This window comes from Danio rerio, chromosome 16, assembly GCF_052040795.2.
Source record: "Danio rerio strain M-AB ecotype USA chromosome 16, GRCz13ab, whole genome shotgun sequence".
Lineage (NCBI taxonomy): Eukaryota > Metazoa > Chordata > Actinopteri > Cypriniformes > Danionidae > Danio > Danio rerio.
In genome coordinates, this window is record NC_141036.1 from 30833107 (window position 1) to 30845143 (window position 12037).

General features: G+C 36.6%; 1 protein-coding gene across 1 annotated transcript; it reads right to left on the reverse strand.

Annotated features, from left to right (window-relative positions):
* Positions 1 to 1927: 1927 nt before the first annotated feature.
* LOC141378200 (uncharacterized) lies at positions 1928 to 11066 on the reverse strand. Its single transcript, XM_087287122.1, has 2 exons — positions 10989 to 11066; positions 1928 to 3734 (listed from the first exon to the last, which is right to left on the reverse strand). Exon 2 carries the CDS (start codon positions 3728 to 3730, stop codon positions 3047 to 3049), a length of 684 nt encoding a protein of 227 aa, XP_087143248.1. The 5' UTR covers positions 3731 to 3734; positions 10989 to 11066; the 3' UTR covers positions 1928 to 3046.
* Positions 11067 to 12037: the final 971 nt, after the last annotated feature.

Genomic DNA, 12037 nt, shown 5'->3' on the forward strand with positions numbered 1-12037 from the left:
TGAAACATTAAAAAAAAAGACCACAATGATATATGGTGCATTATTCCATTATGAACATAATAAGTCAAATATGAAGTGTTATAAGGGCAGATTAAACCCACAGACTGAGATGGGAATTAATATAACACAAATTTTAAATAAATATTTGATGAACTTCACACAGTTTTGCAGTTTCTCATTACTCTAGATATTTTGCAATAAAGGTCTTACTGATTATTATCTCAGACACTGAAGTGTGTGTGTGTTCTTCAAATAGATTGTTTTGATGTACCGTGTCTTGACCACAGAGGTGTGTGGTCATGCAGTTAAGAGGTGATGAAGAGAGCGAGCGATGAGAGGCGTCACTTCCCGTAAAACTGAAGTAGCCGCTCAGTTTAGATTGAGAACTGCTGAAGCGATGCTCGACCATTTTTGACCGACATCTTTTCAAGTGGTCAGCCTTTGAAAATTTGCAAAGGAGAATAATTGTGGTCAGTATCAAAAGCTCTCTATTTCTCTTTCTCTAAAAAAGTGACGTTTCAAAATAATTTTCTTTAAATTCTTTTTATGCCAATGAATACAAGCAGATACAATAGCTTTAAATAAATTATTTTAAACTGTACAGGCTGTGCCGACTCAGTGGCACAGTAGGTAGTGCTATCACCTCACAGCAAGAAGACTGCTGGTTCGAGCCTCAGCTGGGTCACTTGGCATTTCTGTGTTCAGTTTGCATGTTCTCCCTGCGTTCGCGTGGGTTTCCTCCGGGTGCTCTGGTTTCCCCCACAGTTCAAAGACATGCAGCACAGGTGAATTGGGTACAGTAAAATTGTTTGTAGTGTATGAGTGTTAATGAGTGTGTGTGGATGTTTCCCAGGGATAGGTTGCAGCTGGAAGGGCATCCGCTGCATAAAAACGTGCTGGATAAGTTGGCGGTTCATTTCGCTGTGGCGACCCCGGAATAATAAAGGGACTCTGCTGGGTAGCTGCGCTGGTTTGCCAACACTTGTTTACGTCTGTAATTTCTTAGCATCTTTGTAAGAGGGGTCTTGTTTTACATGGTAAAACAGGTCATGGTGTTGCCTGCTTGTGATGACACAAGTCATCTAAGCAGTTTGCAGTGCACGTTGCTCTGTTTTGTGTCGGATAGCGAAAAACTAAGTAGCTCATGAAGTCTAGTGACGTTTCTTGTCAACAATGCCTGTGACTTTGACCTTTTTTCCCTTATTTCTTTCTTACTCCTTTCAGTGCAACTAACACTGTATGACTGTAAACTTGTACGGCGTGCGGCAGTCGGAAGGGGAGGCTGCAAAATGCTTGCGCAACGTTACGCATAGTGCGTAAATATTATAGAGCAATTATCGAACTGTCATTATCGTTTTATCGAAAAATTTTATATCGTGATAATTATCGATATCAAATTATCGCCCAGCCCTACTCCCACTATGTTACATTATTCCTACAAATTTGACTTGTAGTGGCAATTTTTCTTTAAAGAGGCTCTCTCAGTTCTCCCAAAGTGTCTTTTAAGGTTTTATTCTTTGCAAAGAAGGTCACAATCATACAGCAACGACAGTTTCTGCAAAGTGAGACACTGAAAACAGAGTGTGCTTCCTCTTATATCTAGTTTCTTTCTTGTACTGCTTACGAGGTCACTTCTAATCAGGCCATACCACATTTTCGTTAGCTGTCTTTCTGCTCTGACCCATGCCCCTTACAAACCATACCATGTTGGCACCAGATGTTTCAGCCGTTTTTGACCCATGCCCCTTTTACACTGTATATCAAACAGCCTTTCATGGTTAAGCATAGGATGAAGGACAAGGGACAGAGTAGTCACACACACAGGAAAGTTAAGCAATATGGAAAATGCATACACATCTAAGAAATAAATATATATGAATTTCCATTACAGACTATAACGTTATATTGAAATAAATCTCAACAAATCTTAAAAGATTTAAAACTTGAAATTTTATTTTGAATTTGAATTAAATTTGCATTGTATTCAATTTCATTAAATATATTGCAATCCAGTTCTAAATTACTGTTCTATTTTTTCCAGTATCGTGGATACTGGATCCAAGGCTGCAGACGCCCCATATAGGAGGAAAGAGCAAGCCAAACTTGACTTCAGGAGACGAATGGAGCACATGTTTAACATCCATAAATGAAGCCGCTTTTTGCCAGTCGTAGTGTAATCCGTGAAAATGGACAGCACTTTCCCATTGTATGTAAGAGGAGAGAGTTCTGCAGCATTTTGAAGAATCTCATATTGAACCTGAAAGTAAAGCACTATAATGACAAGAGGATGAGGAGGTTCTCCTTTTTCCCTTTTTTCACGGACTGTACGATGTGCAGATTGAAGTGCCCTAAGGTTAATCCTGAAGTCGCAAGATCTCCTGTAAAAGTTGGGCCACATATTCAGCAGGACATGAACCTTCGCTTCCCTCGGGTAGACCCACCAGACGAATATTATTTCTCCTAGAGCGCCCCACCAAATCGTCTCACTTGGCGTCCAGATATGTTACTTGATCACTGAGCGATGTTATCCGTTTTTTAAGTTCCGTTATACAGCCCCTATTACCTGACCAAGCTTTTTTCAATTCCTTTACTCTGCTAGTGTTGACTCCAGCCAACATTTGACGTCTGTTCGCACTGTAGTGATCTCCGAGCGTAAACCAGTAGGTAACAAGTCAATTTTCTGATAAAACTCATTCTTGAAAACAATGAGTCCAACAATGTCTAAAGTGACATTCCCGGGTGAGTTTTCTCCAGAGTGTACACTAACCAAGGGCTCACTAGCATCGCCTGAGAGGAACGGGGCTTTACTGCGGCCTCCTTTACCGTCAGTTTTGGATCAAGACAATATGTCATGTTTACAGCTTTTAACAAATGCAAGAGTAACCTTCGTGTTTAGGGGGCTAGTTTTAAGTAATGGAACAACAAAAAGGTTGCTGTGCTGTTTAATATATGATTAAATCTGTTCCCTTCTCCAGGAGCGATCGAAAACACGCTCTACATTCTCAACGTGCGCGATAGCGCCCCTAATCATGATATTTAATTGGTATCAAATCACAATGTCCTCAGAGAAGACGTCATGTTTTCCCCTGCGATCTTGTTTCCAGTGCGTCCATTCACTGGAGCTTCTGTGTTTGAGGAGCCGATCATTGACTTTAATAACAGGCAAGGCCGATGTTTCCATTGTCCGGCATTCTACAGGAGATTCGATCTCTAAGTTCACTTGACTGGAGCTACATATGCTTGAGGATGGAGACGAGCACTTCAGCGTAGGAATTCCTGACCCTTCTTCTAAGCAACGGTTGCAAATTTCAGACAAGTCCAGTTTATGCCTGTTTGAGTTTGCTTGTGAGAATTGTTTCGAAGGACTGTACCTCTGCCATTTGCTTTTCGTTTTCTCCAGTTCCATATCACGGTAAATATGGAGAAGTGCATTGGCACAATTAATGTTAAAAAGTGCCACCCCTATGATGACGGGACCAATCAGCCTCAGCTTCTCTGAAGAGGTGCGTCCAGTTGAAACATGATGTGCTGTTTGTCTGCGGGGCTGAATGTTCCAATACCCGGCCGCAGTTAGGTGGATTCCGACTAACAACAAAACAACAGCAAACAACAACCAAGCCCCTGCTCCAGACCACAGACGCAGTCCACCAATCACAAACCTTGTGTCCAGGTTTGGGGGTGAAGGGTTTGACTCTGGGGCTTTATTGGCGGGAGCATTTCTCTCAGACATTCTCCTGGGGAAAAAAAACAAAGACAAGAAATCAAAATACTGTAAAAATATGTGATAATGTTGTGGAGTATTGAGATAACGATATTTCTAACAATATAACATTTGCTTTTGTAGGTTTATTTTTATTGGGCTGCTCAAATAAAAGGAATGATTGGTTGGATATGATCATTAAGAACTGCTCACTGGACAGATATTGAAGATCTATGCTCACCTATACCTCTGACATCTCTTCCTTTCATTAACAATATGGGAAAGTTTCTCACAGTGACAAGAACCTAACATTCTTCGGGCCTGGCAAGATGCAAAAAGGTTTTGTGGCTCCTTTGCTAAAATATCTATGTTATCTCCTCTGTCCCTAAATCCAAATTTGCCAACTTCACTTAGGAAAACTTTGTTTACAAAGTGGAGGGAATATGGTGTATGTCAGTTTCGAGATCTGTTTATCAGTTTTACCCTTAAATCCTTCTCTGACCTACGGCAAGAGTTCAAGATACCAAGACGGGAGTTTGATAAATATCTTCAAATTCACCCTTTGACAGTTTGTCATGAAAAGAGAGGCCAACTGTCCCTAGAGCTCTCCAATATAGAGGAGATTTTGGTGAATTCCAAGTCTTTAAAAGGAAAGATCTCTGAGATATATTCTGCACTATTAGACTATTACAACTCTTCACTGAGATCACTTAAAGATGTGTGGCAAAGAGATTTAGAATATCATAAGGATCAGACTATATCCAAGAATACTCTCATTCCCCTTCCCAATCACAAATTAGTTGAACCAAATTATAAATTTATGCATAGAATGTATCTGATCAATTTGTTTGAGCAAAATATACTCCAGTGTAATCATCCAGGTGTCACAGACCTATTCAGGATCAATCATGCACGTTTTTTGGAATGCAAAAAGCTAAGATTTTTCTGGAAAGCAGTACAGGACTTCATTGAACAACACACCAACACTTGACCTCTTTGGTACAGAACTGAACAAGACACTTGATGCTACTCCTATAAACAGACTCTGTATCATTTCATATCTAGCAAAAAATGCATTTTGCTTAACTGGAACCAACAAAGGCCTCCAACATTTGAACTGTTCATACAACTCTTGAATGAAGCAATTCTTTTAGAACAATATACATACATTTGGATGCCTCTAATGAACCTGTGACTGACACCTCACATGTATTTTCATGATAAGTGTGACTTTACTCAATCACAGCAGAGCTTTATTTATTATGATTTTTGTATTCTGTTTGTATTTTTATTATTTATTTATTTTTATACAGACTTTTGCTGCTGTACTTGTGTCTACTGATATCTTTCTCTTTGTCCTTTTTTGTTTGTGTTCATTAAAATCAATAAACAAATGTATAAAAAATAACATGTTTATTTACTGTTTTTAAATAATATATTTATTGAATGATGTTAAAATAAACTGGTAAAATACATTTTTCAGATCTAAACTAGAATAAAAAACTAAGTGTCCATCTATCTCTCTATCTAGATATAGTGGTCATTTTAAAGGACACAAAGTGTTGTGGGAAAAAAGGAATTTATTTCTATTATTTTTGTGTCTTTGTTTTTTATTAAAAAAATGTTTAGACTAACAACAGATTAATCAATCTTTTTATTTTGTATAATAGCACATGCTGACTAGACACACTTCTTTTTTTTTTACTGTGCTGCATACTTTTAGAGGAACTGCTGACCAGAGGAAAAATATTAAAGAATAAATTTAGCGTTTGTTCCAGACTTCTGTCTGGACATGTCACAAGATGTCATGATGCTTGTAGAAGTTGTGAAATATATTAAAGATGCATGTAATTGCAGAAAGAGGAAGTATGTCTGGGGTTACAAGAGCCCAAGGACTGCAGAATGACTAATAAGTGACGTTACACCAAAACTCCACCTGTTAATATCAGTTGTGTATATATGCTGGAGTCAAGAAATGCAAGTTAGTTGTAATTCTTGAATGTAATTTTTGTGTTGCATTGGGGTAATGTAACCCAGAGCTCTGTTATCGAATTATTCATTTGTATCTAATAAATTACTAATATTTTTGGCATTGAAGAAAACACACTCCAGACTTATTGAACACGCATGGAATTGGCTTGATATTCCAACAGTGTCATCTTTTTTTTAAATTTCCACAGGACAGTATTGACAGTTTGTACATACAATACACAGTTACAATAATCCCAGCAAAAGGCAATTATTTGTCGGAAGACAATCCTCATGTAATCATTTTTTAAAGTTATTTGAAATTCCACTTTGGTTTACTGCCAAAGCGTTTTCATTCATTCATTTATGAATTTCCTTCAGCTTAATCCCTTTATTCTCAACCGCAGAATGAACCACCAACTTATCCAGCATATGTTTTATGTGGTGGATACTCTTCCAGCTGCAACCCATCACTGGGAAACACCCATACACTCTCATTCACACTCAATTTAAGGCAAGGCAAGTTTATTTATATAGCACATTTCATACACAGTGGCAATTCAAAGTGCTTTACATAAACAAGAATAAAAGAAACAAGTAAAATAAAAATAAAAACAAATAATAAAAATGAGTAAAAAAAAAAAAAAAAATTAGTTTATTCAATTCACCTATAGCGCATGTCTTTGGACTGTGGGGGAAACCCACGCATTTTATCCTCATTTTACATGCTGATTAGCCCAGCTGGGACTCAAACCTTATTGCTTTTATTTTAACCTTTTTTATTAAATATGTCAAAAATGTATATATTTATTCTAAAATCTACAATAAAAATGTATCACCTTGTTCTGACAGTCTACTAAGAACTACTTTTATGCTGTTCTGCCACCCTTTACACAAATGGTTAACCCAGAAAAGAAGTTATCAGATGTACTAACCCTAAAATACATGTGTTGGATTTTCAAGTAGAAAATAGCTATTAGGATGTGAACTGGTACAGCACATTTCTTAACACTGCAAACACACTTTTTAAATAATTTCTTACCATTTTTCATTCTTTCAAATTCATGAAACCTTATTTTATGTAAAGATATCAATGCTGTTTTAGCAAAACAATTTATCATTTTTCAGTTTCTCTAAAATGTTAATGCATACATGCATAATCTGTATTCTGTAGGCCTACCAAAGAGACAATTTACAGCAGCTTCCTTCAGATGTTTTATATTGAAAAATGTAGCGTTGGACTTATGATTACAATAAAATTAGTTTTAGAATTACTGAAAAAGACTACAATGTTCTATTGACCACAATATTATAAATGTCAATTTACAGATTTTATAAATATGTATAGAGTCACATGTCCTGTCCTGTGAACCATTGCCTATTGGTCAAAGTTTGACTGAGCACTCAAAAGCAAACTGACTGTGAAAAAGAATCATTTGTAATCATTATAATGACGTGTATTGGTTTCAAAAGAAACAGAAAAGTTGTTTTCGATTGGTTTCATGTCAGAACTCCTACATTTTAATGGAATATGTCCCAAATAATTCTGGAAACCATTAATATGTAGCTTTAATGGGTAAAAGTGAATGGTTTGTAATGTCTAATATTTTGTAGTGGAGACTTACACAGCAAAATATGGGGACCCAAAACAACTCTATGGGTGTTAATTTCAACACTTTGAAAGTGTCTCATGGGGTCCACTCAAAACAGAGTTAAATCAACACTTTCAAAAGGGTTGGCACATTGACACCGAAGTAAGGGTTAATTTTAACTCTGGGCAGAGTTAAAAATGTAACTATATTTAACACCACCTGGTGTAATATATTGTTATTTTATTCAACTCTCTTGAGTGTAAATATGGTAAAAAGGTCAAATAGACTGTAAATTACAAAAGAAAAAACATTTTATTTGAAAACATTCACAACTTCAACAATTCATTCAGTTTTTAAAATGCAACAATGTCAAATATGCTTTAAATGTTTTATTAGTACAGACAGTATCAACAAAATATGTATGACCAGTGTATGTTTCAGTCCTTTGGTCCAAACTTGATGTTTCATCAGAGCAATTTGACAGTTCAATATAGTGTCACTCATAGTTTTCTTCTGAAATTTCATTTTAAACAACTTGGCGTGCAAATCTTTCACTTCTGGTGTTTCCTTGGTCCTCCATATCAAACACAGCAATTTAAATGAAGGTATAAATGCTGTAAACTTGTGTGAAAACAAACTGGAGCTAGGAAATCTCATCAAGCATGTCCTGTGAATAAAGTGCTTCCCAGCCACAGGATGACCTTTTTATCCATGACGATGTAGTAGCTGCTGATCACTCGTCTGGTGGTTCCTGATGCACAGATATAGGGTGATGCTCATCTAAGAACTCTTCAAGACTCCAGCATGACTAAGAAAAATGTTTGAAAACAAATTGCAATCAAATTCTATGATATATTTAAAAGAACATTTAAAGTAAATAAAACATATTCAAGAAATCTAAACTCACCTTTTGACAATCTTCATGGTGATCCACAACTTGACTCTCCCAGCTGGTTGAGGTGACAGGATATGGAAAAGTAGAAAAAACACACACATCACTGTTGGATCTCCAAAAAACAATTAGGTTAACCACTATGACTAGAACTGGAAAAACAGGCAGCTGTCTGTCCAGAATCCTGAATTTAACACAACACTTGGAGCAAAATTTAGAGGAGCTTAAAATCTTTTATATCATTTAGTGATGCTGACTTCCCCAAAATATTGGCCACAGTGTAAAAAATATTCATAAACTTACAGTTTTCTGTAAGCGCGCGCGTGCGTGCGTGCGTGTGTGTGCGCGTGTTTCTTTACCAGATTCAACTTGTTAAGCCCTTTTAGGTCCAGTATTGACGCCACCTTTCCTGGAGTCTAGCAGATGTTTCAGGTCCAAATATAATCTAAAATATTAGGATAAGTAGAAGAGGAAAAGTGCAAAGCAAAGAGCAAAACATTATTTAAGTAACAGTTCACCCACAATACAAAACTTATCACCTTCATGTCATTTGTTATTCTCTAATGCTCTAATACCCTCTCAGCTTATTGTGAAACAAGTACAGAACTTTATCAAACATACCTTCATTATTATCACCACATATGACCAAGAAGGTGTGCTTGGTCATTTCACCAACTCTGGAAATACACCATCCGTCTCTAATCAGCCACCATCACAGGGTCTTGTGTTATTGTATGGAGAACTGTGGCTGTAAAAAAAACCGCATTAGTATCTAACACATATGCATAACCTTCAGATAAAAAAAGAGAGATGAACATCAAAGTATGCCTCACACTTTTTCAGATATCTTTTGATTCAGATGTTGATTATTGATAATAAATCTACAAATCAAACCTGTATCATCATTAGGCTGCTCAAATATGAATCAGTTGATTAATTTTACAGACAGGTGGCTGTTTACAACGCACTAAATTGTCTTTAATAAAACGGAAATGTTGTGTACAGTACATGCTAAGTTTAGCCTATAGTTTTAAGCACAATATCATGCGGGAGAAAAAGCTTGACTAAGATGTTCCTGGCTACAGAAATAGCCCAACTTACTAACGTCAGACATCCCGAGTTGGGAAAAGTCATTTTCGGGGGATACAGAGTTGATTTGCGGGAGGTAGCGGGAGAAAGGAGTGCCTGTAGAGCAATGGGATGAGTTGCGCGCGACGTACCTAAAGAGCGGTGGGGCTGACTTGCGCGCGACGTACCTGAAGAGCTGAGAGGGATGCGGTGGGAAGGGGCGTGCAAAGTGTTTAATGACCGGGCGGGAGACGCGCGATTTCCGGGAGATTATCATTCATTTGCGGGCATGGGAGTCTCTGTGCATTAGCGGGATAACATTAACGTTAGTCCCGCAACTTCCGGGAGACTTCTGTAACTTTAAATGTCTGAGAAAGTGCAAACGCGGTCATTTAAAGACTTTAATGTTAACATTCCGACTTTAATGGTTGTCAACACTTAATATAATTCAAGCGTACGTTATCACACGAGTCTATGGACTAACGGTATATGGACGGCCACGAATGAACCCGTTTAAAAGGGCCGCGGTGTTTAAAATAACCAAATTAACGTACACGAATAACAAACAATCATTTGTTTCAGTCAGGAAGCCTTTTACAAGTAAGCATATGTTCATTTACTCACCAGATATGTTTCAGAAACTCTTCAGAGCTCATGGAAACCGTCCTGTGTTGCCGGTAGCATCCGGGCAGAGTAGGCTAGGCGCTCCGGGGTTCCCTCGCTAGTTTGCTTAGAATTAAAGGAGAAGTGTCGATTTTATTTTACAGATGGGTAACAACGCACAAAATGGCATTAAGCGTGACAGAAATGTGTTGAACATGTACATTTGATGTTTTATGCACTATGTATGCGTGAGCATTTATAAAAACATTCTTGAAAAGAAGTCAATAGTAATGCAGTTAAGCTAGATACACAAACGACCACGAATGAACCGCAGAAGTTTAAAATTGTCACTCCATTCTAAAGTTATTAACTTAACAATATGTTTACAACTGTATTTTCTTAAAGAAAGTCAGTAAAATACCAACATTTAGGTAGTTTGACTCACCAGTTGCTGTTCTAAACCTCAGATGGAAAATGGCGTCTGGAAAATTCTTCAGTGACTGGGGCTGCATGAATTCCCGGATGTTGGAAATGACACCACCAAGTGTTGAAAAGATAACTCCTTGATTTCGCACTGAATAAAATCAATTCTAACTCTTATTATATTCATTTATCAAAATCTAACTCTTTAACGTCAACACTTTACTCTGAAATGCTTCAACACCGAGAATTTAACTCTGATGAATTTGCTGTGTAGACCAGTTTTCTATTGTTTGTTTGTTTACAACTTTATTTTTCAGTTGAGCAAAGGAAAAACATTGGTTATTATAAAAAAATTATCCCAGATATTCAAAAATCTGAATGAATATTGTATCAATTCCGTTTCGTGAAAAACGTTTTATATATTTAAAGTGCATGTTTCATATACATTTCCGCAATAAACCCCTCTATAGCCTACCAGTTATCACTGTGTTTAGTGAGTGAGCAAGAAAATGGCTTATTTTATAATAGCTCTATTTAAGTTCTAATGGAAAGAAGATTTTAACATGAAAAATACAGACTACACCTGTAAAAAAGCAAACCCTCGTCGAGTCATCTTCTCCAAAATACGTTCCCAAGTAGCCTACATTATGCAAGCGCACTGCTTGCCAACAAGTATTTATTTCAGTATGGCTGTTCATACTCCTCATGAATGTTAAAAAATATTAATACCGCACATTAGTACCTGAAGTTTTGTCGCTTCTGCAAGCCGTGATGAGAGGACGTGAAACTCCATCAAGCTTCATCCGAACCAGACGCGTGTGAGAAGAGGAGAGGCGTGCTTACTTTCAACCGGTCAGTGAAGTGTGAGTGAGTGAGTGAGTGAGCGAGAGACTTCACAGTAGCTGCTCTAAACAAATAGTAATCAGATATATATATATATATATATATATATATATATATATATATATATATATATATATATATATTTGTGTGTGTGTGTGTGTGTGTGTGTGTGTGTGTGTGTATAAACAATGGTGGGCATAGTTTGTCATTTAAATTAAGTTATATACATTTATTTATAAATATAAATGAAAGACAATCCCCACCACCGAATATACTCTAACCCCAAAAAACTTTTAAAAACAAAAGTTAATATCTCAAAAAAAAAAAAAAAAAAAAAAATGGGAGGAAGGGAGGAAGAGAGAGACTTTGGTTAGAGGGTCATGGGAACTCGTGTATGTCCGCCGGGTCCCACGGTGGGCAAATAACCTATTCTTAGAGTCTCTGGAGATCCAAGAACATTTAAAGCCTTTCCCTCACTAATTCAGATTGATATTATCATGTATTATTCTGCTATTCAAATAATAAATATTCATATTTCTCATTTAAATATAGTACATATATTGGCCTACTCATGATTGTTAACATTAAGCTATGTGTGCGAGATGCTGCATAGGCCTAGTTTAATTACTTTTGTGTGCTTATTATGCAGTGTGACAGAGTAAAAGATATTAAAATGATCAAACAACTGATTTGATATTATAGTAACGTACAGTCTAATTATTTTGTAAAGCTTTTTAATCACAATAATAATTGGATACAGTTTGGTTCAACAAATAAATCTGTTTCCTCATATTTCTATTCCCTTTTCTACACATTCAAATCTATAAATGAAACAAAACTAAATGCCTAAGTGCCTAAGAACCCAAATAACAAAGACATAATGAAGTAAATAGCAAAATAAATTTACAAAAAATGTCAAACTAATTTATGCTGTGATTTTGAGCCATT

What these genes read in the sequence shown, in the direction of transcription:
- LOC141378200 (XM_087287122.1), bottom strand. Translation starts at nt 3,730, where the DNA reads ATGTCTGAGAGAAATGCTCCCGCCAATAAAGCCCCAGAGTCAAACCCT.